This window comes from Ceratotherium simum, chromosome 11 (assembly GCF_057802395.1).
Source record: "Ceratotherium simum simum isolate JZ-2026a chromosome 11, ASM5780239v1, whole genome shotgun sequence".
Taxonomy (NCBI): domain Eukaryota; kingdom Metazoa; phylum Chordata; class Mammalia; order Perissodactyla; family Rhinocerotidae; genus Ceratotherium; species Ceratotherium simum.
This window is the reverse complement of record NC_141910.1, coordinates 39,219,279-39,243,245: the sequence shown is the minus strand read 5'-3', so window position 1 is coordinate 39,243,245 and position 23,967 is coordinate 39,219,279. Positions and strand designations below refer to the sequence as shown.

General features: G+C 37.7%; 1 protein-coding gene across 3 annotated transcripts in view; it reads right to left on the bottom strand.

Moving 5' to 3' along the window:
* THADA (THADA armadillo repeat containing) overlaps nucleotides 1-23,687 on the bottom strand; it is a 313,262-nt gene extending 289,575 nt beyond the window's left edge. For 2 of the 3 annotated variants that reach the window (XM_087436835.1, XM_087436834.1), the window contains exons 1-14: nucleotides 23,333-23,687; nucleotides 20,283-20,382; nucleotides 19,657-19,751; nucleotides 18,824-18,954; nucleotides 14,453-14,601; nucleotides 14,300-14,332; nucleotides 13,997-14,045; nucleotides 10,983-11,170; nucleotides 7,748-7,842; nucleotides 6,637-6,857; nucleotides 4,761-5,467; nucleotides 3,218-3,369; nucleotides 2,147-2,302; nucleotides 1,303-1,425 (exon numbers count right to left, since the gene is read on the bottom strand). In XM_087436835.1, the coding sequence (XP_087292961.1) occupies nucleotides 1,303-1,425; nucleotides 2,147-2,302; nucleotides 3,218-3,369; nucleotides 4,761-5,467; nucleotides 6,637-6,857; nucleotides 7,748-7,842; nucleotides 10,983-11,170; nucleotides 13,997-14,045; nucleotides 14,300-14,332; nucleotides 14,453-14,601; nucleotides 18,824-18,954; nucleotides 19,657-19,751; nucleotides 20,283-20,358 (2,175 nt within the window). In that variant the 5' untranslated portion in view covers nucleotides 20,359-20,382; nucleotides 23,333-23,687. The remainder of the gene's footprint in view (nucleotides 1-1,302; nucleotides 1,426-2,146; nucleotides 2,303-3,217; nucleotides 3,370-4,760; nucleotides 5,468-6,636; nucleotides 6,858-7,747; nucleotides 7,843-10,982; nucleotides 11,171-13,996; nucleotides 14,046-14,299; nucleotides 14,333-14,452; nucleotides 14,602-18,823; nucleotides 18,955-19,656; nucleotides 19,752-20,282; nucleotides 20,383-23,332) is intronic. The other variant, XM_014792321.2, reaches the window with a different exon arrangement.
* Nucleotides 23,688-23,967: the final 280 nt, after the last annotated feature.

The following is a 23,967-nucleotide window of genomic DNA, read 5'->3' as shown; positions in this document are numbered from 1 at the left end:
CTAAAAGACTAGTTTCCAAAAATATATATATCCATTAGCACAAACTAAGAAACCACACATACGTGAAAATTCAGAATGTCAATCCACAAAATAGATTTTGTGATTAGTACCTAATTCAGATTTCAGAAATGTCATTTTACCCCAGCAACAAAAGGCTAAAGGGGTGTGTTTTCTTAGATTATTGTTAGACAATAACTGTTCTGCACACACAGTAAGTGCTCAATATATACTCCAGTCACTTTTAATGACTCCCAGCAAGGCTTTTTAGAATGATTTCGAGTTTACAAAGAGCTTTCTCATTTAATCCTCAAAACCAACCTTTTCAGACAGGTTACTAATCCCACTTATAGTTGAATAGACTCAAAAAGTAAGCCAACTAGTCAGTGGTAGAATTGGGACTAAACCTATGACCTTAAAAGTTTAAGTTATGACTTTCCAATCTTCACTGTGAGGATTTTACAAAGATGAAGCTGATTTCAGCCTTTGTATAGGAGTATTTTTCTTTAGATGATTTTTTACCTTTCAAACACAAAATTGAAAACGAAGGCCCATCCATACTAACGTTCAGAATAGGTAGTGAGTATGTCGTGGCTCCCATATATCATTAATTTATTATATTTTTTCCCTAAATGAAATAAAATAGATAATCTCTGTCCTATCTGAGTCTTAGGAGAGGCTGCTTCTGAGAGGCTAGATTTGGAGTAGGAAACCACTGAGAAGCTCATTTTGCTCTGATGGACATAAACTGAAAGTTGTCAAGCTGAGCCTGGCCCAGACTGGAGCTGCTACATCTGGGGTTCCGCCCATCCTATTAACACAGTGCCCTGAAACCCAGCCCTACTCTTCAAGCTCACTCCAAAACAGGACAGACAGGAACCTCCATAGCTGGACCACGGGCCAGGAGTCACTAATGTAAAGCCACTGTAAGTCATGGTAGCCTAAGGGGAGGCAGGCCCAGACACAGAAGTTTTCCACCCTGGGGAGAGGTGGAGGAATTCAAGGCCGGCAATTATCTTTTTGTTAAAGTACTCAATTCATCTGGCCCACATAAGCTGTAAATTAATGAGGTTAACTCATGAGTGTTATTCTGTAACAGACCTCAAGTCCAGCACTGGTTCCACAACTTAGGCTACCTCAAAAGAAAGACCAAAGCACCAGAAGAAATATGTAAAACCCAGCTTGAAGGAAAAAAGCAGAAACACTACTCACCAAGAGACTTACTTCTATTTATTTCCCTTTGATGTTTACTCATAACTGTTTTAGGTTTCTTAAAACTCCACATGTCTAGAAATATACACCTACCTTATATTGCTGTAAAGAAACAGAAGGGCGCTGTTTGGTTAACTCATTCTCTGGTTCCTGTTTGGATTTACTTTGCTCCAGTTTATAAAGTGTCTGAGAACTTTCCTGTATCCTACAAAACAACTTTTGAGAAAGAGAAAAATGAAGCATATGTGAGCCACGTTAACCTTAAACATCAGCCTAAAAGAAAAAGAGAAAAGTTTCTAAATTCCTTAGACTAAAACTGCAGGCAAGGAGAGTACTGGTTTTTAAATTCTTAATATTTACACAGTGTTTCTTTTTGACAGAAAATTAACATTTACATTTTTAAACCAAAAACAAAATATTACTACAAACCAGAATACAGTCATTAAACCATAGCTCTATTTCCTTTAAGTCAGCACGAACTTAAAGATGATATACTCACTTCTATACTCTACCAATTCTTCACCCCATTGACGTGTCATGTGATTAACTCAAGTTGAATTATTCAATAATGACCGTTTCATGAGGTGCTTAGTGAAACTATGGAAAAACAAGGGCATCCTTCCTCCTCTTACCAAAGTTTTCTTAAAATACCTTATACCCTGAAAACACCATCACTAGATTTTTTTTCTTTCAAAAAAAGAGCTCAAGTTTGATTCATTACACCAAAATGAAACGATTTTTCACTCTGGACTTTAATCCCAAATGTAAACTTTATGGAACCATAGAAGAGTTCACAGAAGGGCCATGAAGAGATGCGGTAGGTAGTCCAATCCCATGGCCATTATTCTCACACTCTCCCAAAGTCTGGGCACTTTTAAAAAATTATTTCCAGAGCAAAGTTCACCACTTCCCTATACTTTCTGAGGAGAAATTCTACCTTTTTAAGCAGAGAACAAATCTGTTGCCGCACTCCTGGAGACTGACTGTTAAGATTGTATGTGATAAAGAATTGAATCCACTGCATTTCTTCACTGGAAACGATTTCTGTGCTTCGATTACTCTCACAAAGCAAGCCTAATGTATCTATCCGTACCTAAAACACATCAAGCAATAAAATGTTAATTTTTCTATGAAATAAGCAAAGCCTAAACCACTTGACACGTTTAATTATTTACATACACTACCACAGGAAAAAAAACAGTAAACCTCAGTTTACTCGTGCGTGCTCCAGAAAGGTTCCCTAATCCCAAAAATGTTGTAATTATTTCCCCAAAAATTATTTTATTAAATGTGTAAATTGGCTAGTTATAAAAGTCAACAAAGCTTCTTATTTCACAGGAATGCTCAACTTCATTCTTTTTTCCACTTTACCCCAGGACCTCATCACCTCATTCTTAGATTACCGTCACGCACATCTAACTGGTCGCCTGGCTTCTTTTTGCTCCCACTCTGGGAACTCACATCTGTTTCCATTAATTCCACATCCTTCCTGAGGGCAGAGTGGTTCTGGTTCCCAGTAACCAACTGAATAAAATCTGAAGTCTTCAGCCTAGCATTGGAAGCTTCCATAAAATGGACAAAAAACTCCACTCCTGCCAAACAATGTCCTTAATCATCTTTTGGACCTTGTTTATTTGTGTTCTTCCATTTTGTGTGCTGCTCCAATGCTGCCTCTCCTCTAATCACATTTATCACTTTCCTAATCAAACGTCAACTACTCTGATCACTCTCTTCTGAGCCTCCCAAGTCCTATGCATAAAGGCACACTTGTATCTGCATTTTCTTCTAAGAGTTTCCATTGTTCTATGTAGGTTTTCTTATTAGCTCAACTAAACTTTAAGTAGCCTGAAAGCAAGGTCTACACTTTTCACTTTCTATTCATCCTCCTTATGGACCCCTTAAAACAGTGCTGGGCATAACACAGGATCCTCTATATTGGACTGCTAAATGAATAAATGAATCAGGGATCTACTGCATGTATGAATTTCCAGTTATTTTGTTTACTTACTTGGCAGTGCTGATGAATTAAGCCTTGCTTTATTCTTGCACTGGACACAAGATTCCCCCAGGCATCAGTTGCAGAATGAAGATGTCCATGAGTTCTAGCTGTTCGTAGACATGCCATCAAAGCTCCCAGAGCCCCTCTACTATTATAAGATCCTAAGGATGGAAAAGATTGCTCTTGTCTTAAAAGCACAATAACAAAGACCACTACTGTGCTATGGAACAACTACCATTTTTATGTTTCCAATAAACACTGTATTCCAAGAAATAAAAATCATATTTTAAACTAAATTCTAATATGAATTAAAGTTCCTATTACAAAATAATCATTATTTAAAAGGATTTAATAGTTCTTGCATCAATAACTTTAAGTAAGCATAATCCTCTTATCGCTAACAAAGAAATTATTTTTGGTTAATATTTACTTTTTCCTTGACAGTCAGGAGATAAACCAGGAAGAGAATCAGGAAAAAAATTAGGTGGAGAAATATTTAAAACAATAAAAATAACTAGAATGACTTTCAGCCAAAAATAGGAAAAACACTTCAGTGGTCAAAGACCATTACTTCTCTAAAAATAAACACTGACCATCTCCACATATTTTGGAGTTATTGTTTCACCCAGTAAAGAAGATAAAACGAGGATCACAAAGAACCTGATGCTTTCAGAGGACATCAGCCATTACGAAGGGGTCAGGGAGCTCTGGATCACAGGGCTTTGACACAAAAGTAAAGACTGCCTCACTTCAGAACAGATTCATGAATCCTGAACTTCAGGTGGTTTCTCAAAAAGGCAAGAATGACTGTTGTTAAAAATTACAAATAATGGCTCACTTTTGTGTACAGGAATCAAATTTTCCAGTTATCTCATGGTTATTCTTTGAAGTATTAAAAGTTTTTAACTATTTTAGTTGGAAATATTCTTAAAATGTGATATAGGGTACCATATTCCTGCTTTGTTAAACAGAATACAATAATTTTAAGATCTACATGATGAGTCAAAGTCATCATTTTCTATATTAATTACTGAACTATGTTTTAATGCAGTGATTCCTTCAATGGAATGTTTACCCCCATTCTAAATGACTACAGATAGCTATTTCTTGAAGTCATGCCTCTAAATTTTTTGTCTCTTTCCCAGAGACAAAAACTTGCTGCTGCCAATTTACCCGTCTTTAACCTTGCCTAAAACAATTTTTACTTATTATTTCACTTGAATAAGCAAATTATATAAAACACACAAACTTTTACTCCAGTCTGACAACCAAATAAGAACTTGGTAAAATCAATTAAAACCTATTAATAAAGGAAAACTCATAATCATAACTGGAATCAATCCTTAGCATGTAGAAATTACTTCAGCCAAAAAACTCTACTGAGCTACGTAGAGGAACATTCATTTCAATATGAAATCTCTATCATCAATATCCTCCTTTACTATTTATAGAAGTGGTAATATTTAAATTTGAATATGGTCAACATCTGCCTGGGTACCTACACTTAAGCACCCCAACTAGAAATTACTAAAACAAAAATTCATTTTCTCACCAGTTTTAGCATCAGCAGAAGTCTGAAGAATCTTTACCATGTAGCTTAAGCTTTCAGGGTTGCAATTCAGTAATTTTGGCAAGTAATAATCAATCACATAAGATTTCTGATCCAGATTTCCTTCACACAGTATGAAAAGGAGAGGAGAAACCCAAGTCTCATGCCACTTGTCAATCCACGTACTGTCGACAGCCTGAGATTTCAAACGACTCTTATGACTTTTAAACATGGTTTCCAAGAGGTCACTTGCGTAAGGTACCAATGACTGGTCCCCCATCACCTCTAACATCTGCAATGGAATAGTTGTAGCTAATGCCAAAATATGTTCAATTCCTACGTAATCTACTAAACAACCAAGGCATGAGTACTTTCCTTTAATATGCCATTCCAATCGCAGAAGACTCTCAGTCAGTTCAAAAAGGAAAGGATCAGTAGCCAAACCTGACTCTTCTGAATCTGACTCTTCTACAGCGAGCTGGTGCATTTGGAGAATATTTCTGAATATGATTTTGGTTTGGTGTCTCAAAGCATCCAATGGATGTTCCCAGTGGGTATAAACATAGTCCAAAAGTCTCCTAACTACGTTTGAATTCCCATTCAGACTGCCCTTTAGGCTTGAGGAACTTGATTCAAGGACATGTATGGCTGAATTAGTCCACGATGCCAAAATTCTAGACAGAAACATTTCCAGAGTTGATTCCCTGATCCTGAAGAAAAATGAGTCATATTATTATAAACTGAAAATTTCATTTTATAATCATTTAGACTAATGAAAATATAAAATACAAAAAAAGATCAGAAAATTCAATTATTATTAAATTTACAACAAAAAATTACAAACAAGGCCAAAACAGATCTCAAATTTGTATAAGAATCTTTTCATCTTGTAAAAAACAATCCAAAAAAGGACACAGGAAAATTTTGGGAGTCATGGAATATGTTTATTTTTATTGTGATGATGGTTTCACAGGTGTTTTAAAACATACTGAGGGGCTAGGGAAGGTTAGGGAGAATGGGGCTTCTTTTTGGAGTAATAAAAATATTCTGAAGTTGATTGTGGTGATAGTTGCACAACCCTATGAATATACTAAAAAAGTGGAACTGCACACTTCAAATATGTGAATTGTATGGTATGTAAATTATATCTCAATAAAGCTGTTATAAAATAGCACAATGAAGGAAAATTTTACATTCTTCTAAAATATGCACAATTTAAAAATATATATAAACTGAAAAACATGTAAAAATTATTTTAGAACATTGTAGTTTTCTTCCTTTATTTACATGTTCATTACTATCAAGCCATATCTATGGTTTGACATTTTAAGCACATGATCACTTTCAGGCATTATGGCAAAAACACCAAAAAAACACAAAATATAATCCAATGAAGTCAGAAAACCTAGTTACAGTTCTGGCTCGGGTGCTTATTAGTAATACTTTCTGAGGTTTAACCATTTACTTTTCTAAGTGTCGCTTTATCCATTCAACAAATTAGATTTCCTATGTATCAGATGTGAGGATCACCTTGATGACCTATGTTTCAGTTGTTCATAAACTCTAAAACACCCTAAATATAGAAATTTTTATAGTTTAAAAAAATGTTAGCCTTAGAGACTGAATGTTAAAATTAATTTTAGAAATGTTCACTACAGGTTAACCTGCACCAATAATTTCTATAACTCTCTCTCTCCCAACATCCCATCTTCTCTTGTTCTACTTTCACATCCACTTCATTCTCTACACATATCCCCCTTTTAATTTAGGATTATCCTGACCACTTTTCATTGAATTACTGAGTATGCTGGCTCAGTTGCCATCTTTTAAATGTCTGACAAGCAAAACTAAGCTATGAGACAGTAGCATCAAAACTCACTGTGAACTCAAGGTGAACAGAACATGCACAGTATCCAAGAGCAGGGCCTCCCCACTCGGGCCCATCCTCCCATTCTGCCAGTCCAACATGGTGAGTGTCCCCTGACACAGGAATAAGAGAGCTGACGGGGAGACATCAGCACAACAAAGGCTCCTACAGCATGTCAAAAACCACTCGGGGATGCTCGTGTAGTCCACTGACCGGAGAAGCAGACTACCAATCTGAAACACATAACAGAGCTAACACGTTTCAAGCCTCTAAAACTTTTCAGAGTTTTACCGAAACATCCTAGGAAAAATAACTGAACCTAAAGGTGAAACTGCCACAAGTGTTAAAATTATTATATCACAAGGAACAAAATTAAATCTAAGTACACGAACCACTTTGCTGGTTTAGATGTAGTGGTAGAGCACAACACATCGCCACCTGCAGGTGGATGAGCTTAACTAATGCTTTTCAGAGGTGATTTGAGAAATAAAAATTTTTAATGCTATTCAATGATAATTACTTTATGGGACCTCATAGAATAGTACACATCTATTTTGCATAAAGTCAGGTAAAGAGCTAAAATAAGTTTCCAGATACTACAGTAAGGAAAAAAAACTGCTAGTAGTAAAAACAAGGATTGTGGCCCAAACTATCAAATTATACTTGCCATATGATCGAATTCACTGCACCTGCACGACTGATTCTAACATGCTTCCTGTCTAAAGAACATTGTTTGGGTTATTCTTAATAAAAAGAACATATTTATCAAAAAGTTATTACTCTATATATCTATGTATTAATCGCGGCATAGTTTTAATATTACAAATATTTTTTATAATACTGAGAGATGGAACTGAACAAACAGCACTAGAAAAAAGCTAGGATATACACCAAAAAAATGTTAATAGTGATTATCTTTGTGAGATGGATTTACAGGTGACTGTTATTGTCTTCTTTCTGCTTTATCTGAATTTTTAGAATTGTCTTTTATTATAAGCGAAAAAGGTCATCAGAAAGATTCTAACTACACAAAAAATTTTTTTTTAATTCACCTCTTTAAAAATATTTTTAAAACGTATCTACCTATCAATAAAGTACAATTCTAAAAAGGAGATGCACTTACCAAATCAGGGATCTTTTCAGGTGGATGAAACATAGCCTTAATAAAAAGAATAACAGCTAATCCAGATGTACTCTGAACTGTCTGTAAGAGGTCATCTATTTGGCAAAAAAGTAGAGAGCACGTGTTAATGATGATGGATATTGTGGAACAATGGAAAGAGCTGCAGAGTCAGGCCTGGCTACAATTTCTAGCTCAACCATTGCCTAGGTAAGCAGGCCTTGGGCAAGTTATTTAACCTCCCAAGGACTCACCTTTCTCTTCTGGAAAATAACAAAATATAACTCCTATCTGATACACTTGTTCTAAGGTTTAAATGAATAATGAACATAAAGGCTTTTATGCCCAGTACATAAATACTCAATAAATGTGATTCTTTCCTCTCTCCTCTAACATCCACTCTCTCTTCCTCTCCATCCACTGGCTCTCAGCACATCTAGCAGCAACACTACCTGTCCTCTTCCCTCCACTGATGCCTCTGCATCCCAACCCCCATATCCATTACTTTTTCTTAAAGTGATTTCTGGGCTTGTGTAAAGAGCTTGCATCAGTTCTAATTACAAACTTTGCTGATGTTGGCTCTGTAGCCAATGCAACCAAACCATCTTGACTTGCTATCTTCTTTTTTGCTATTAGCCTCTGGTTTGTGAGCAAGTATACAAAATAACATGGTGAATTATTCAACCTGGGGTAAGAATTATAAACACTTGCTATAAATTACCTACTAAATGTCCATTCTGCCCTTTACCCCTCTAATAGAACTGTGACTTTGACTGAGGCATCCATATGCCCAGCCAAAGGCAGCACACTTGCTTCCTCAATCTTTCTTATAACTAAAGGTAACCATTCATATAACCATTCAGGCCAATGGGATGCGAGCAGAAATCTCTTGGGTACTTTTGTTTTCTCTGATTAAAGGGAAAGATGCAACTGGTCCTCCTTTCTGCCTTGAACACAGACACATTTGGAGCTACAGCAGTTCTAAGGCAACAAACATGTGGGTGAAAGCCAACATGGTGAAGATGGGAAAGCAGAAAGGCAGCATGTTTGGGTCCTAGACTGCCTGCAGCAGTTCTGGATCACCTGCCTCTGACTTCTTATTATGTGAGGAAGAGGAGAGGCACAGTTGCTTAAGTCCCTGAACTTCCAGTTTCTGTTACAGCTAAAGATTTTACTGATACATGAAGCTTTAAAATCCTGGGGAAGAACAGCATTGATTAGGTACCATCAACTTTTCAGAAGAGGCCGCCTCATATTAAAATCATGTTTTCTCCGCATTTCACCAATTAAAGGCTTTTTTTTAGATTAACAAATTCCTTTCTTATTTATTTTTTATTTTTTTGTGAGGAAGATCAGCCCTGAGCTAACATGCATGCCAATCCTCCTCTTTTTTTTTGCTGAGGAGGACCAGCTCTGAGCTAACATCTATTGCCAATCCTCCTCCTTTTTTTTTTTCCCCAAAGCCCCAGTAGACAGTTGTATGTCATAGTTGCACATCCTTCTAGTGGCTTTATGTGAAGACACGGCCTCAGCATGGCCGGAGAAGCGGTGCGTCAGTGCACGCCCGGGATCCGAACCTGGGCCGCCAGTAGCAGAGCGTGTGCACTTAACCGCTAAGCCACGGGGCCGGCCCCCCAACAAATTCCTTTATTAAAAAGCAAATATCTTCTGAAAAGATGTCTGTAAATTACGTGTTAATAAAAGTAACTTTACTTTCTTTTTAATACCTGAGATCCTAGGCAAAAAAAGAAAAAAGAAATACTAATTGGACAACATAGCTAGGACTTTCACTAGTTACCAGCATTAAAAACATATAAATGAGATACTACTTTTTCCCATGAGCCTAGCAAAACCTGAGTCAGTTACTGCTCTTTACAAACAAGAGCTCTGAACAGAGCCCATTAACATTTTTAAAATAAGTTAATATTCATACATATATTACCATATAGAGTGGGAAGTGAAGGGTAAAAAGGTAATTGAACTTTTCATGTAGATGCTTATGTGCTAAGTATCACTTTTTTTGTTACTCTTACTGTAATATAAAAAAAAGATACAGAAAACCACCAAAAACAAATATATAACTTAATGGATTATTAAGAAGCAAACAACTGTACTCACCAACCAAGTCAAGAAATAGAACTCAGCCACCTAGCCCAGAAGGCTCATCTATGCGCTTCATTCCAGTCACAAGCCCCACCTCTCACTCTGAGTAAGCATTATCTTGACTTTCATAGTAATGACTTCCTTATTTTTTAGAAGAGTTTTAGTAATCAAATGTGCATCCCTAGACACTACAGTTTAGTCTTGTCCCTTTTTTAAAAATTTGATACGTCTTTTAATCTAACGTCTTTTAATCTATATGTGCCCTCTCCACCCCTTTCTTTTCGTTACAATTTCTCTGTTGAAGAACTCTGGCCTTTTGACCTGTAGAGTTTTCCACAATCTGGATGTTGCCTTTGTTTACTCCTGCTGCAATTCAACACGTTCCTCCATCCTCTGTAATTCCTGTTAATTGGCAGGTGACCTAGAGACGGGATCAGTCTCAAGTTCAATTCCTTTAGGAAGACTATAGGTGGGAAAGCAAGACTCTAAGAGGCACGTGTCTGGTTGGCTGTTTCAGTAATGTTAGCAGGTGTTGATGCTTAATGCCTACATCAACTCACTGAGAGTTACAAAATGGTGATATTCTAATTCTATCATTTCATTTCATTAGTTGAAATACTTTTATAAAGAGACATTTCCTCTCATTAACTATTTGGTTTCCCTGTGGTACAGCTCATATGGACAGAAGCAACAAATGAGATATAAGGAGGAATAATGACCAGCCCCACAATGACTATTATCATTATTTGAAGGTAACACTTGCTGCTAAGGAGAAATGGAAGGGTTACACTAACCTCACCAGATCTTCCTTCCAAATTTGGAAATTTCTTCTCAAAAATTTTCTTTTGCTATGTAAAGTCTGTGGCTTTTCAACACTAAGACTGTTAGGTTTTCTTCTTTGTATACAAAACACACACACACATTTAGAAAAGTCTTTCAACATTATCCCTTGCTGAATTGGTACATTTGAAAGAAAAAGCATTAAAACCTTGTAATCCAGGGCCTTTCCGCACTTTGAGGGGTTGGGGGAGGAGAAGTTCTACATCTCAGCTAAGTATCAAATATTTCACACTATTATTAGCAAAAGATGACTGACACTCAATTATAATCATCATTTGTATGGTTTTACACTTACCATCACTTAAAAACTTGGTGAAACTACTCAGCAATCCACACATACTTTGCCATGTGGAAGAACTGGAACTCTTCAAATAAATTCTCTGAAAATCTTGTACTTTCTGTACTAACATCATTGAAACTCTAATGCCTACCAACAAGTCATTCATCAATTGCGTTTGAACAATATGATTTCCAGCAAATTTTCTACAAAAAAGACATTATTACAAAAGAAAAGTCAAAAGAAATGTCATCATTTCTATCCTTCTCCAAAATAAACACATTCCAAGCGCCAAAATCAATTTTAGATTATAGTAGACATTTATGCTTTTCTCTTCTATTTCCATAAATGTTCCGATTATGCAGACATTTATTGCAAACTTTCAACACTCTAAACTTACCTCAACATTTCCCTCTTTCTCAGCCAATGACTAACCTCATTTCTCTTTTTTAGAGTAAAAATAACAAATCAAGAATGAATGACACAATTTATAAACTTGATCATTCCCTCAACCTTGATATACTTTCTTCACCAGGCTTCCAAGACGCCAGGCTCTCCTAGATTGTCTCCTACTTCACCATCGCTCCTTCTTAGACACCTTGGCTAGCTCATCCTCTTCTCCCTGACCTTCTTATGTTAGAGCTCTCCATGACTCAGTCCTTAGTCCTCTTCTTTTGTCCATCTAATTCATTTCCTTGATGCTGACCTCAGCTAGTTCATAAACTTTAAATCATAATGTATATGTTGACAATTCCCAAATGTTTACCTCCAGCCCAGATCTCTCTAATTCCAGACTTGTATATGCAACTTCCTACACAATATCTCCACTTGGATGTCTAACAGATATCTCAAACTACGTAAACTTGTCTTTAACTCTAAACTGGCTCCACCTACTGGGATCTCTATCCTACAAAAACTTTGTAATCATCCTTGACTACTCTCCTCCTCATCCCATCCTGTTGGTTCTAGCTTCAAAATATATCCAGAATTGGACCACCTCCACTGCTCCTCATGGCCCGAGCCACTCTCATCTCTCCCTTGGATAACTACAATAGCCTCTTAACTTTTCTCCCAGCTTCTATCCTTGCTCCTCTCAGTCTGTTCTCAACATGGGAGAACACAGAGTGATGATATTAAAACCTAAGTCAGGGAAAACAGTTTGGGAGTTCCTCAAAACATTAAACATAGAATTACCATATGATCCAGCAATTCTACTCCTAGGTATATGCCCAAAAGAATTGAAAGTAGGAACTCAGTTACTTGTATACCTTATTCACATAAGCCAAAAGGTAGAAACAACCCAAATGTCCATCAACAGATGAATGGATAAACAAAATGTGGTATATACATACAATGGAATATTATTCAGCCATAAAAAAAGAATGAAATTCTGATACATACTACAACATAGATTAACCTTTAATACATTATAAGTGAAACAAGCCTGACACAAAAGGACAAATATTATATTCCACTTATTTGAGGTATCTAGAATATGCAAATTCAGAGATAGAAAGTAGAATAGAGGTTGTCAGGGGTTGTGGGGAGGGATAAAAAGACAGTGAATTTTCTTTTGGACACACGGAATTTGAAGCAGCTGTAAATCATTCAAGTTAAGACGTCCAGGAGGTGTCTACCACTCAGGGAAGAGATCTAATTTGGAGTGACAAACATGGAATCCTAAGTATAGAGATGGTAGCTGACACCAAAGAAGTAGAATGATATTAAGCAGTCAGAATAAATAGAATAAAAAGGACAGAACCCACATTTAAGAGATGAGCAGAGGAAGAAGAGCCTAAAAGAAGACAGAGAACGAGCCCCTGGTAAGACTAAAGGAGACCTTGGGTTAAAGCTGGCACACAGATACTACTTCTACTTTCCCCCAGAACCTCCCGAAACCAACAGCCAGAGGATTTAAAACATAAAAAGACATAAATACACAAAGGCAGCAAAAAGACAAGACAATAATAAAACTTTAGAAGCTACAAAGCAGATGGATGAGTGATAACTGACTTAGCAGAATCAAGAAGGGTGACTACTAAGCCAGAGAACAAGCCAGAGAACAAGCCCAGAAGCAACCTGACTTGCAGCCCCAAAAGGCTAAGAAACTGTTGGCACCAGGTACTCCATGATGTGCAGGTAAATGTAGGGCTGAAAACAGGAAGACTGCCTACTAATCTGTTGAAGAAGAATAAGAACTCTGGATCATACCTCTCAGCCAGCAAACTGGTTTACCTCTAGAAAAGGTAAAACAGCAGGTGTCCAGACAAGAAGACACACAGATAAGGTAGCAATCCCATATTGCAAACAGGAGAATTAGGTAAATATATGCACAATGAATGTCAAATGCCAAGCCCTCAGCTTTCTTTCCTCATTGGCAACCAGAATATTAAGCCAACGGTTTGGAAGATTCTTCCATGGTGAATCTGCTACCCATGCAAAAGACGTAGATATTGACATCAGGGGTTCCCCAAAGAAATGGTCCAGCGAGACTAGCCTACAGTAAAAGCTGCAATCAACCCCACCCATATGCACAGAGATTCAAATAACTCTCAGTGCCCCATTCTTAAATATGAGTGCTCAGCCAAGGATCACCAGACTTCTGAGGAAAGCTTCCAGCAACAAATATAGTGACCAAAAGCAGAAAACAGAAAAAAAGCAACTTGGAAAGAATAGAGACTATCTAAAGATAAAATTAAAAAAACCACAACTATCATTAATATCCTTAGAGAGATAACACAACATACTTCATCCATGAAATAAGAACAGGATGCTATGAAAAAGGAACATTCAAGTAGAGGAAACAGCTCTTCCCTTTCTCATTTATTCTCATAATAATTTATTTGATTTTTAAAAAATTAAATATCAAACCTCTAAAAAATAAATTTAAATTATTAGGTCTAATACTAATGGAGAGGGATGGAAAGGAGCATACCCTGGAACCTTTTTAAAAATCTCCTTTGTACAAAGACAATGGACAACTGCCGGCGTGCACACACACATACACAAGCATGCAAACATATAACACTTGCCTATTTTCTTCCGAGATTTCATTTAAACTCTTCTGCAGAAAATGAAGCACTGAAACAAAAAGAATACAACGACAAACCAGAATTTAAAACTGTAAACTTTAGCTTCAGAGCAAGAAAATATTTTAAATCACTGTTACCAAAAATGATATCAGAGCACAGAAGTAGACATTTAAAAGGAAGGAGCATGATGTACCTTAGTCATCTACAGTACTCTACCCATTGCCAAGATACTTAAAAGAACCAGTTCCAAATGAGTCATACAAGCAGTCACCTCTCAGAATAAAATAAAATAATAGGACTTACCATTTTTAAGTAGATTATTAACACTTGTTCCACCTGTAGGGGAAAAAAATTAACACTGGTAAGGAGTTTCAAAACCAAACTTAACATCATTTAAAAACAATGATGCAATGACAGGTGTTAGCCAGAAAAAGTACTAGAAAAGAGCTGCCTTACCCAAGTTAAAGTTCTCCATGCAGGAAGATATATTGTCAATTACTTTCCTATAAGAGTATATATCAGTAGTATTCAATTCTTCCTGAAGACGAGAAGTAAAACTTTGTACGGCCTCAGTTAGAAAAAATTCAGGTAGGTCATTTAGTGAGCTGGGAAAAGAACGAAATATTAAAAATCTGACAACCTTGTAGTACAAGGATATGTGGGGAGGGAGGGGAATCATTACAAATGAAGGAATATTGAACTAGACCTTCAAAATACAGTCAGAAAATTTTAACTTCACTGGAACTCCCTGGTCTATCATTTCTCATCTGGTCTCCTTGCTTCCCTCCCAAACCCCAGGACTGTCCTGGGGTTGACTGTTGAGGACAGTCAACAGAGTAGCCAGAGTGATGGTACTAAAATGCCATGTTATTCCTCTGCCTAAAATCATCCAACAACGACCCTCTCAGTCAAAGTAGTAGTCAAAGCGCTTACAACGATTGACAAGACCCTGCATAATCTAGCCCCACCATGAGCTCTCTGACTTCATCTTGATCCTTGTTCACTGAGCTCTAGCTACATGGCCTTCCTCTGCTCTGACAACACGTCAAAGCCTTTGCTCTCGCTATTTCCTCGACCTGGAACACTTTTCCCTCAAATATACCCAATAATCACTCCCTCACCTTTTTCAGGTCAATCTCAAGAATCATCCTATCAATGACATCCAAGTAAAGACATCTGAAGCACCACTACATTTTAAACTATAACTCTCACCCTATCCTTGGTGTTCCCTTCCCCCTTCTCTGCTTTATTTTTCTCCATAGCACTCATGCCATCTAAATCTATGTATTTTGCTTATTTCGTCTATTTTTTATCTTCCTCTTAGAATGTAACCTCCATTCGACTGTTTTATTCACAGTTTATTTATCCCCAATGCCTAGAAGAGTACTTGACACACAGTAGGCAGTCAATAAAAATTTACTGAATGGATAAATTAAATTTAATGTCAATGTTACCTCAATTAATCTAAATCAAAATCAGTAGGCATTTTTTAAAATTTGGACCGAACAGTTCTAAAGCTCTTCTGGAAAAAAAAATTCAAAAACAGTAATATTCGAAAAAGAAGAGTCACTAGAGGGGTGACTTACTCTAGTATATAATTAAACCACATTATCAAACTATAGTGAACAAAAGTGTGGTGTTGGTGTGTAAACAAATAGACCCAAGTCTAAAATCAACCTATGTTTATACAGGAACATAGAACAAAATAAGATGACTTATTTGATTTGATTCCCAAATATGTGGGAAAAGATGAACTATTCAACAGTTTTGGGATAAGTGGCTCCCCATATGGAAAAGAAATCTAAGTTGGATCTCTACCTCACACTACACTGAACACTTAATTCCAGGTAGATTTAAAAGTTAAACAAAAAAATAAAAGTATTTTAAGAAAAGACAAGCAAGTAATTTTATATACAGTCACGCACTGCATAACGACGTTTCAGTCAACAATGGACCGCATATATAACAGTGGTCCTGTAAGATTACTACCATATAGCCTAGGTGTGTAGTAGGCTATACCATCTAGGTTTGTGTAAGTACACTCTATGATGTTTGCACAACAAAATGGCCAAACGACATGTTTCTCAGAACATATCTCCTTCATTAAGCGACACATGACCATAATCTTTAGAGAAAGCATACACAAGCAAGGCATGCAACTCAAAAATCTATACTAAGAAAACCATTAGCAGGTCTGATTACAAAAATTTTTTTTTAATTTCTATAGAGCAAACAGTATGAAGAAAGTTTAAAGACAACTAACAAAATAAAGGAATATATTTGGCACATAATCTACGTAGGGCTCTTATAAATCAAGACATTCTATGGTTGACTGCCTTCCTACAGGCATTCTCCATGCCTTTCCTTGCTGGTAAAGCCCACTTCCCACTAAAGAGGCTAAAGGTGTGAGATCCTTGCCTCCCAGCCATTTTTTACAACCAGAGGGAGAGCATTTGACCCAATCCTGACAATGAAAACCGACAGGAAGTCTCCTGGGAGTGTCTGCAAAATGCTTTTCTAATAAAAAGAGATGCAAAGAAGAAATTTCCCTTCTGTTGCTGGACGCAGTAAAGTCTGTATAAGGTGCTTGTAACTGCTACAGGCCCATAACTCTGAGGGAAGATATGGCCAACACAGTGGGAGAAAGACGGAAAACATCAAGATCTTTGATGACATTGTTGAGCACTTCACCAAATCCCTAGAAATGGCCAGTATCTGATCATTTGCTTTGTCACACAATAAATAAATCTGCTTAAGAGAAAAAAAAGACATTCTAAAAAGAAAATATACAAAGACATGTAATCACAAAAAATGTAAAATAGTCAATCAAACTCCACACATTAAAAAATTCAATCTCACCAGTAATCTGGGAAATGCAAATTATAACATAATGCCATTGTTCACCCATCAGATTTTTAAAAGACTTAAAGATTGATTTTATTTTTTATTCATATCTTTCCAATATGAAGAAAAAGGCACTCTTATTCACTGTTAGGAGTATAAATTGAAATAGCTTTTGGGGAGTACAATTTAGCAATATCTATCAAAAATTTTGATAGGCATAAATTTGGTGAAGAAATTCCACTTCTAGGAATTCATTTCAGAGAAATACACATATACAATTACATATATGATTAAGAATATCACTGTACCATTGCTGGAATAACGAAAACTTGAAAAAAAACTAAATATCTATCAATGAGAAAGTGATTAAACAATATTCTATCAATGGGAAAATGATTAAATAATATGTAATATGGTACGTATAAATTTTGGTACATCCATATTATGAAATATCTACAGCGGGGCCGGCCCTGTGGCTTGGTGGCTAAGTGCGCGCGCTGCGATGCTGGCGGCCCGGGTTCGGATCCCGGGTGCGCATCGAGGCACCACTTCTCCGTTCATCCTGAGGCCGAGTCCCACATACAGCAACTGGAAGGATGTGCAGCTACGACACACAACTATCCACTGGGGCTTTGGGGGGAAAAAATAAAATAAATAAAATCTTAAAAAAAAAAAAAAAAAAAAAAGAAATATCTACAGCTATTAGAATGAATAAGGATTTTTTGTGGGAAGGTAAAATGGTGCAGCCATATGGAAAACAGTATGAAAGTTCCCTAGAAAATTAAAAATAGAATTACCATATGATCCAGCAATCCCACTTCTGGGTATATAGCCAAAAGAATTGAAAGCAGGTCTCAAAGATGCATTTGCACACCCACGTTCATAGCAGCATTATTCACAATAGCCAAGAAGAAGAAGCAACCCAAATGTCTATCAACAGATGAATGGATGAACACAATGTGGTATATACATACAATGGAATACTATTCAGCCTTAAAAAGGAAAGAAATCCTATCACATGCTACAACATGGATGAACCTTGAGAACATTAAGTCAGTCAAGAAAAGACAAATACAAATATTCTGCTTATAGGAGGTATCTAATCAAATTCAGAGACACAGAAAGTGGAATGGTGGATGCCAAGGGCTGGGGGAAAGATGAAAAGGGGAGTTGTTATTTAACGGGTATAGAGTTTCAGTTTTGCAAGATGAAAAAGTTCTAGAGATCCACTGCACAACAATGTGAATATACTTAACATGACTGAACTGTACACTCAAAAATGGTTAAGATGGCAAATGATATGTTATGTGTTTTTTTTTACCATAATTTACAAAAAAGATAAAAAACTACAGTGACATGAAAATGTCTCTAAGACATTCTTTAGTGAAAAAACGAGTTACAGAGCAATATGCAGAGTATAATCCCATTTACGAAAAAACTAAAGTATAACACACAGACACTAAACGCAAAAGGTCTAGAAAGATAGATATCAAATATTAAGTGTGACCTTCACTATGGAAAGTAAGATAGGCCAGAAATAGTAAAATAGAAGGCTCATTTTTTGTTTTGTACACTTCTATATTGCTTGAAGTTTTTACATCAAGCATATATTCCTGTATTACCTGTGTAATTAAAAATATGTTTAAACCAAGAATAGATGGAACAAATAGAGAAAAAAATAGCAAGATGACAGATTTAAATTTAACCAATAATTGCATTAAATGTAAATGGACTAAACCATGAATCAGCAAACTACAGCCTATAGGCTGTTTTTTTAAGGCCCGTGACCTAAGAAGGCTGTTTATATTTTTAAAGAGTCATAATAAATAAATATCAAAACAAAAGAGAGACCATATGAATGAAATTGTTAGTGATATATTTCAGTTCAGTTTTACCAAACCAGGAAAGGAACTTTAAATATTGGTTACTTTTGGTCAAATTTAACTTTTATAATGCCTAACTTCCCTTCCTTTTTTTCCTTACCTTGCCAAGACTTTCTTCAAGGGATTCTTTAGACTCAAAGATAGATAAATGCCTGCTAAAATAGCCAAACAACTTCGAACAGTGGGATCACACACGCCATTTTTATTTGCCTTCTCCAGTAAAGGCACAATCTACAATCCAAAAAATTCAAAGTCACAATAATTTTTCTTAATATCAAGTAGAGCAAAGTAACATGGATTCAAATACTTTAAGTCTCAATCATAATGTGAAATATTTTCCAAACTGCACCATTAAGAATACTGATTTAAATACTTATTTCAGTATTGAACCTTTTTAACCCATGCCCCCAACTCCCACTTTACCCTCCAGACCCACCTTCATTGAGAATTACAGACTTGTTAATGGTTTAAGGTACAGGAATTCTGTAGCACTATTAAAAAACCAATAATACATTTAATTGCTTTCCAAAAAATATTAAACAAGTTCAAATGGTAAATCCTAATAGTGAAATACTAGTAAGGACAGTCGTTACATTTCAAAGTAACTTTTTTAAGTGCCTGCTAGAAAGTTTTGAAGATTCAGAGTAACAGAAATATATATACTTTTAATTTACCTCCACAAAAAAAGGTATGCACAATTATCTCACTATCCTATCTATTTATAGCTCCAATGGTGGTGAAAGCCTGGATAGGCTTCTACTGCTACTTTGAATAAAAAGATACGATACAATGAACAGAAAAAAACCCAAATCTATTCTTTACTGATACATTGACATTAAATAATCAGGAGCCAAAAACTATCAGGTAATTTAAAAGGTCCACAGCAGCACGATAATCTTCTACAAGCATCCACGAGTATCAATCCAGCCTTACCTGTTTAACACGATGGATTTGGGACACTCCATCAGTGAGTTGTACACAATGTAACAGCCAAGAAGCTAGATTTTTCCCTTCCACATCAGCCAAAGCTACATCACACACACAACAAAATTTCTTTAGTGATTTCACAATAAATGAATGAGTTTGCCTTTATTATGCATTCTACAAAATTTACATATTTATAAACCAAGAAAAACAGGCAGAACTTAGTCTGAAGATAGAATTTTAACAAAACCATTTTACATCCAAAACTGAATGTCAAGAACAAGGGAAATTAAATAGCAACAGTTTGAACATTATGTGATATGGAGTCCCAGGGATAAAAATACTGTTTTCAACCTAGAAAAGAAAGAAATGAGGGGCCGGCCCGGTGGCGCAAGCGGTTAAGTGCGTGCGCTCCGCTGCAGTGGCCCGGGGTTCGCCGGTTCGGATCCCTGCACACCAACGCACCGCTTGTCAAACCATGCTGTGGCGGCCTCCCTTATAAAGTGGAGGAAGATGGGCACAGATGTTAGCCCAGGGCCAGTTTTCCTCAGCAAAAAGAGGAGGATTGGTAGATGTTAGCTCAGGGCCGATCTTCCTCACACACAAAAAAAGAAACGAAGTCAGAAATCACTTACATCTCAAAGTTTCAAGGTCCTGATGACAAATGGTCAACGCAGCAACCTGCATTTCTTTCTTCTTCTTTACACCCATTTTAAATAGAATCAAGAGTAGTCACTACAAGAAAGAAGAGTTTAAGGCACTGTCAAATGCAGGGTTTCTGAACCTCAGCATTATTGACATTTTCGGCCAGATAATTCTTTGCTGTGGGGTGTTGTCCTGTGCATTGCAGGATCTTTAACACATGTCTGGCTTCTACCCACTAGATGCCAGTAGCATCCTTCTCCCCCCAGGTTGTGACAACCAAAAAATGTCTCCAGATATTGCCAAACGTCCCTTGGGGAGCAAAGTTGCCATAGGTTGAGAACCACTGGTCTAAGGATTTCTGCTTTGAAAAAGAAAAAACTTTTTTTAAGCTCAAGACGAGTATATTAGTGTCTAAAGTTACTTTTACCTACTATGACCCATTACCTACTATGACCCAATCTTTGTACTTTAAAATACAGCAAACCTTCATTTTAGTAATAACAAAAGAAACCAGCATGGTTTTTCCAAAAATAAACTGGGCCTAACTAACCTCAGTGATTTCTTACACTGACAGTCAGGAGGTGTCATAACACTGTATCTTCACTTCTGCAAAGTATTTAATACAAGAAACTTCTGCATACTATCCTTGTGAGTTTGCTTTCAGTTAACAGAGTTTTAGTTAACAAAGGTTCACAATAGGCTGAACAAATGCACTCAAAGAATACACACTAATAGTACCACGCTATCTGGAGAGAAGACGCTAGGGAAATGCCACGCCAGGCTCTGTTCTTGGTGCAGTTAGCACTTTTAACACTGTTTATGATGCGGGCATCAGAGGACATAACCCAGTAAACTTATAAAAGATACAAAGCTGGGAGGACATGTTGGATGATAAAACCAGGACTAAAAAAAAAGCCCAATAAACTTAGCAAGATGAAATAGAAATAGATGTAAAATGCTGCATTTAGAGTAGAAAAACGTAACATAGAAATAAATATAGGATGAGGAGGCAGAGGGAAGCAAAATGTGATCTGAAACAGTTCAATATGCAAGCCAACAGCACAATTGCTAAAAACCACATTAGAAGTCAGCTAGATTAAGGGAGCGCATGATCCCTTGGTCAGCCCCACAGCAAGGCGGCATGTGGAGCATTAGGCGCAGTGCTGGTGGCCACATCTTAAGGAGCTATAACAAATGATAGAGCCTTCAAGGAACAAGCAGATTTCTGAAGGTCCTAGAGAGCACCTCCTTCAGAGAACAGCCCAGTTAACCAAAGGTGCTTGGCCTGGAGAAGACAGGACAGGACAAGTGCCTTAAAATAGCTGATGGACTGTTTTGGAGAAAAGGGGAGTAGATGTCTTCTGTCTTGCTATAAGATTAGGAAAAGTCAGTGCAAGCTTCAGCGGGGCAGACTCCAGCTCAATACAAAGGAAGAACTCTATGCTCCAACTATGGAATGGGCTGCCTTTTAAACAGAGAATATCCCAACCCTGAGAATATCCGAACAGAAGCTGAATGAACCCTTTTCACCTGGACTCCTGCGACAGCCTCCTAACCAGTCTCCTCACTTCTACCCTTGCTTCTGAAAGGTCCATTCTCTTCACAGTCATCAAAGCAATCTTTTAAAAACTAATCATATCTAATTACTGTCTTGGGCTTTCCAAGAGCTTCCAACTAAACTTAGAATAAAACCAAACTTGAGACTTTGGCCTTCAAGACCCTAAATAACCCGGCCCTGCCTTCCTCTGCATTTCATCTCAAATCATTCTTCTCTTCACCATCTCAGGGGCTTTGCACACCCTGATACCTCTGCCTGTTAATGTTTGTTTCACTAGATCTTTGCAAGCCTGACTCCTTCTCATCATTCAGGTGTGTTCTCCAATACCCCTCCTAAGAGAAGCCTCTGTGACCACTCTATCTAAAATGCCACCACTCCTACTCACATACACACCATCTCCATTACTTTTTCTTCATAGCACTTACTACTACCTGAAATTACATTGACTTATTTGTATATTGTCTGTCTCCCCTGGTAGTAAACTCTATGAAGGCAGCAACTTCAATCTGTTTTGTCCACTGTTTTAATTATCAATTCCTAAAACAGTACCTGGCACATATAGGTGCTTAATAAATATAAGATGAATAAACACATGAATTAATTAACAAACCTTTGTCAGAGATGTTCTAGAATGGTTGTATGCCTTTAAGGGCAGAAAGGTGAACTACTTGGTATCTAAAGTATATGCTATATATAAGTGACAAGCTAGTCCGGACACTGAGGAACCTATGGTCCATTTGCAAAGTAAGAAATCAATACAGCAATGGCATGTGAAAAACCACTTAACAGGAAATGGCAATAAAAATGGACACAGCTAAAAAGGCAGGGACAAGGGAAGAATTTGAAAAGTGACATGAGCAGATCTAGGGGAATAATTGCGGATCACGTCCTACAGAAGTGACCAGTGTACAAAGTTTAGAAGAAACAGCGACAGATAACTGGTGAGACTATTTTCTGGTAAATGGCGAGCAAGTCTGCAGCAGGATTTGGTCTTGGACCTTTTAAGACTACACAAAAATAAGCTCGGAGTTTACGCACGCTCAATGGAAGCCTAAAGGTTGGTCCTGACAAACCAGGCCTCCCTAATAGGGAAAACCCCATGCTCACCCTAAGCCATTGCTTAAGTGACCAGAAGATGCTCAGTAAATTATACTCCTCCTGGGTTCCCCTGGCTGCTTCCCTTTTGAACCCTGCTTCACTCCCATCTACACCTTTCTGGGCAACTCCCACAAACATTCTCTGGGCAATTTCCGAACCACGTGGAGCCGGGGACTGAGAAGGGGAAAAAAAAAATGGTTACAATGCTGTCTCCAAGGAGACCTTAGCGACCGGAAATGAGGTTCACAGCCGCCAAATTCTCGCGATACTAAAAGACGGGAATTGGCGAGAATCGCACGGCTGCTCTAGAACAGTGGCCGAGCAGAGCGATGGAGGGTCAGGCGCTACCGCAGATCTGGCAGATAGGACGCCCGGGAGCCAAACCTCGTAACCGTGGGCGTCTGAGAAGCGTCGCAGCCGTCTGGATGAGTCCCGGAAGCTGGTCTAGTTTTACGGTGTGTCCGTGGCTGGCAGCGTGGTGTGTTGTCGACTACCGGTCTGGGTGAAAGGAGGGAAGCAAGGACCTGCGGAGGAATCGTCGCGAGAATTGAGCTAATGCGCTCTTCCAATCAGGAGTCCGGAGAGGTCGTGACGTCACTGGAGAGCGAGTGTTAGTGAGTGGATTTGGTTAGACGCCGACTTGGAGGAGTGTATGGTGCGTTGTCTCCAGTGCCGGGGGGAATTCAGCCGGTTGGAACCGCGATCTCATTCCCCTTAGGGCTTCCTGGACTGCGGCCTCCGCACCCCTGAGTGCCTGGGAAGCACCTTTGCCTCCACCCGGATATTCCCCCCTTCTCCCACTCAGCTTATCCAGCGCAGAGACGGGGAGAAAACTGCCCTCCGGCGGAGGAACGAGGAGCCTAAGGACTTTTGAGCCGGCGAGATGGAGTAGGAGATGGGGCAGGCTTTGAACCGAAGTCACCATAAGAAATTTGACAAAAATGGGAAGTACTGAAATGAACTAACGTATGCCAAAGTGCATTTATTCTTTCAGCAAATAGTTAATGAGCGCTGTTGTC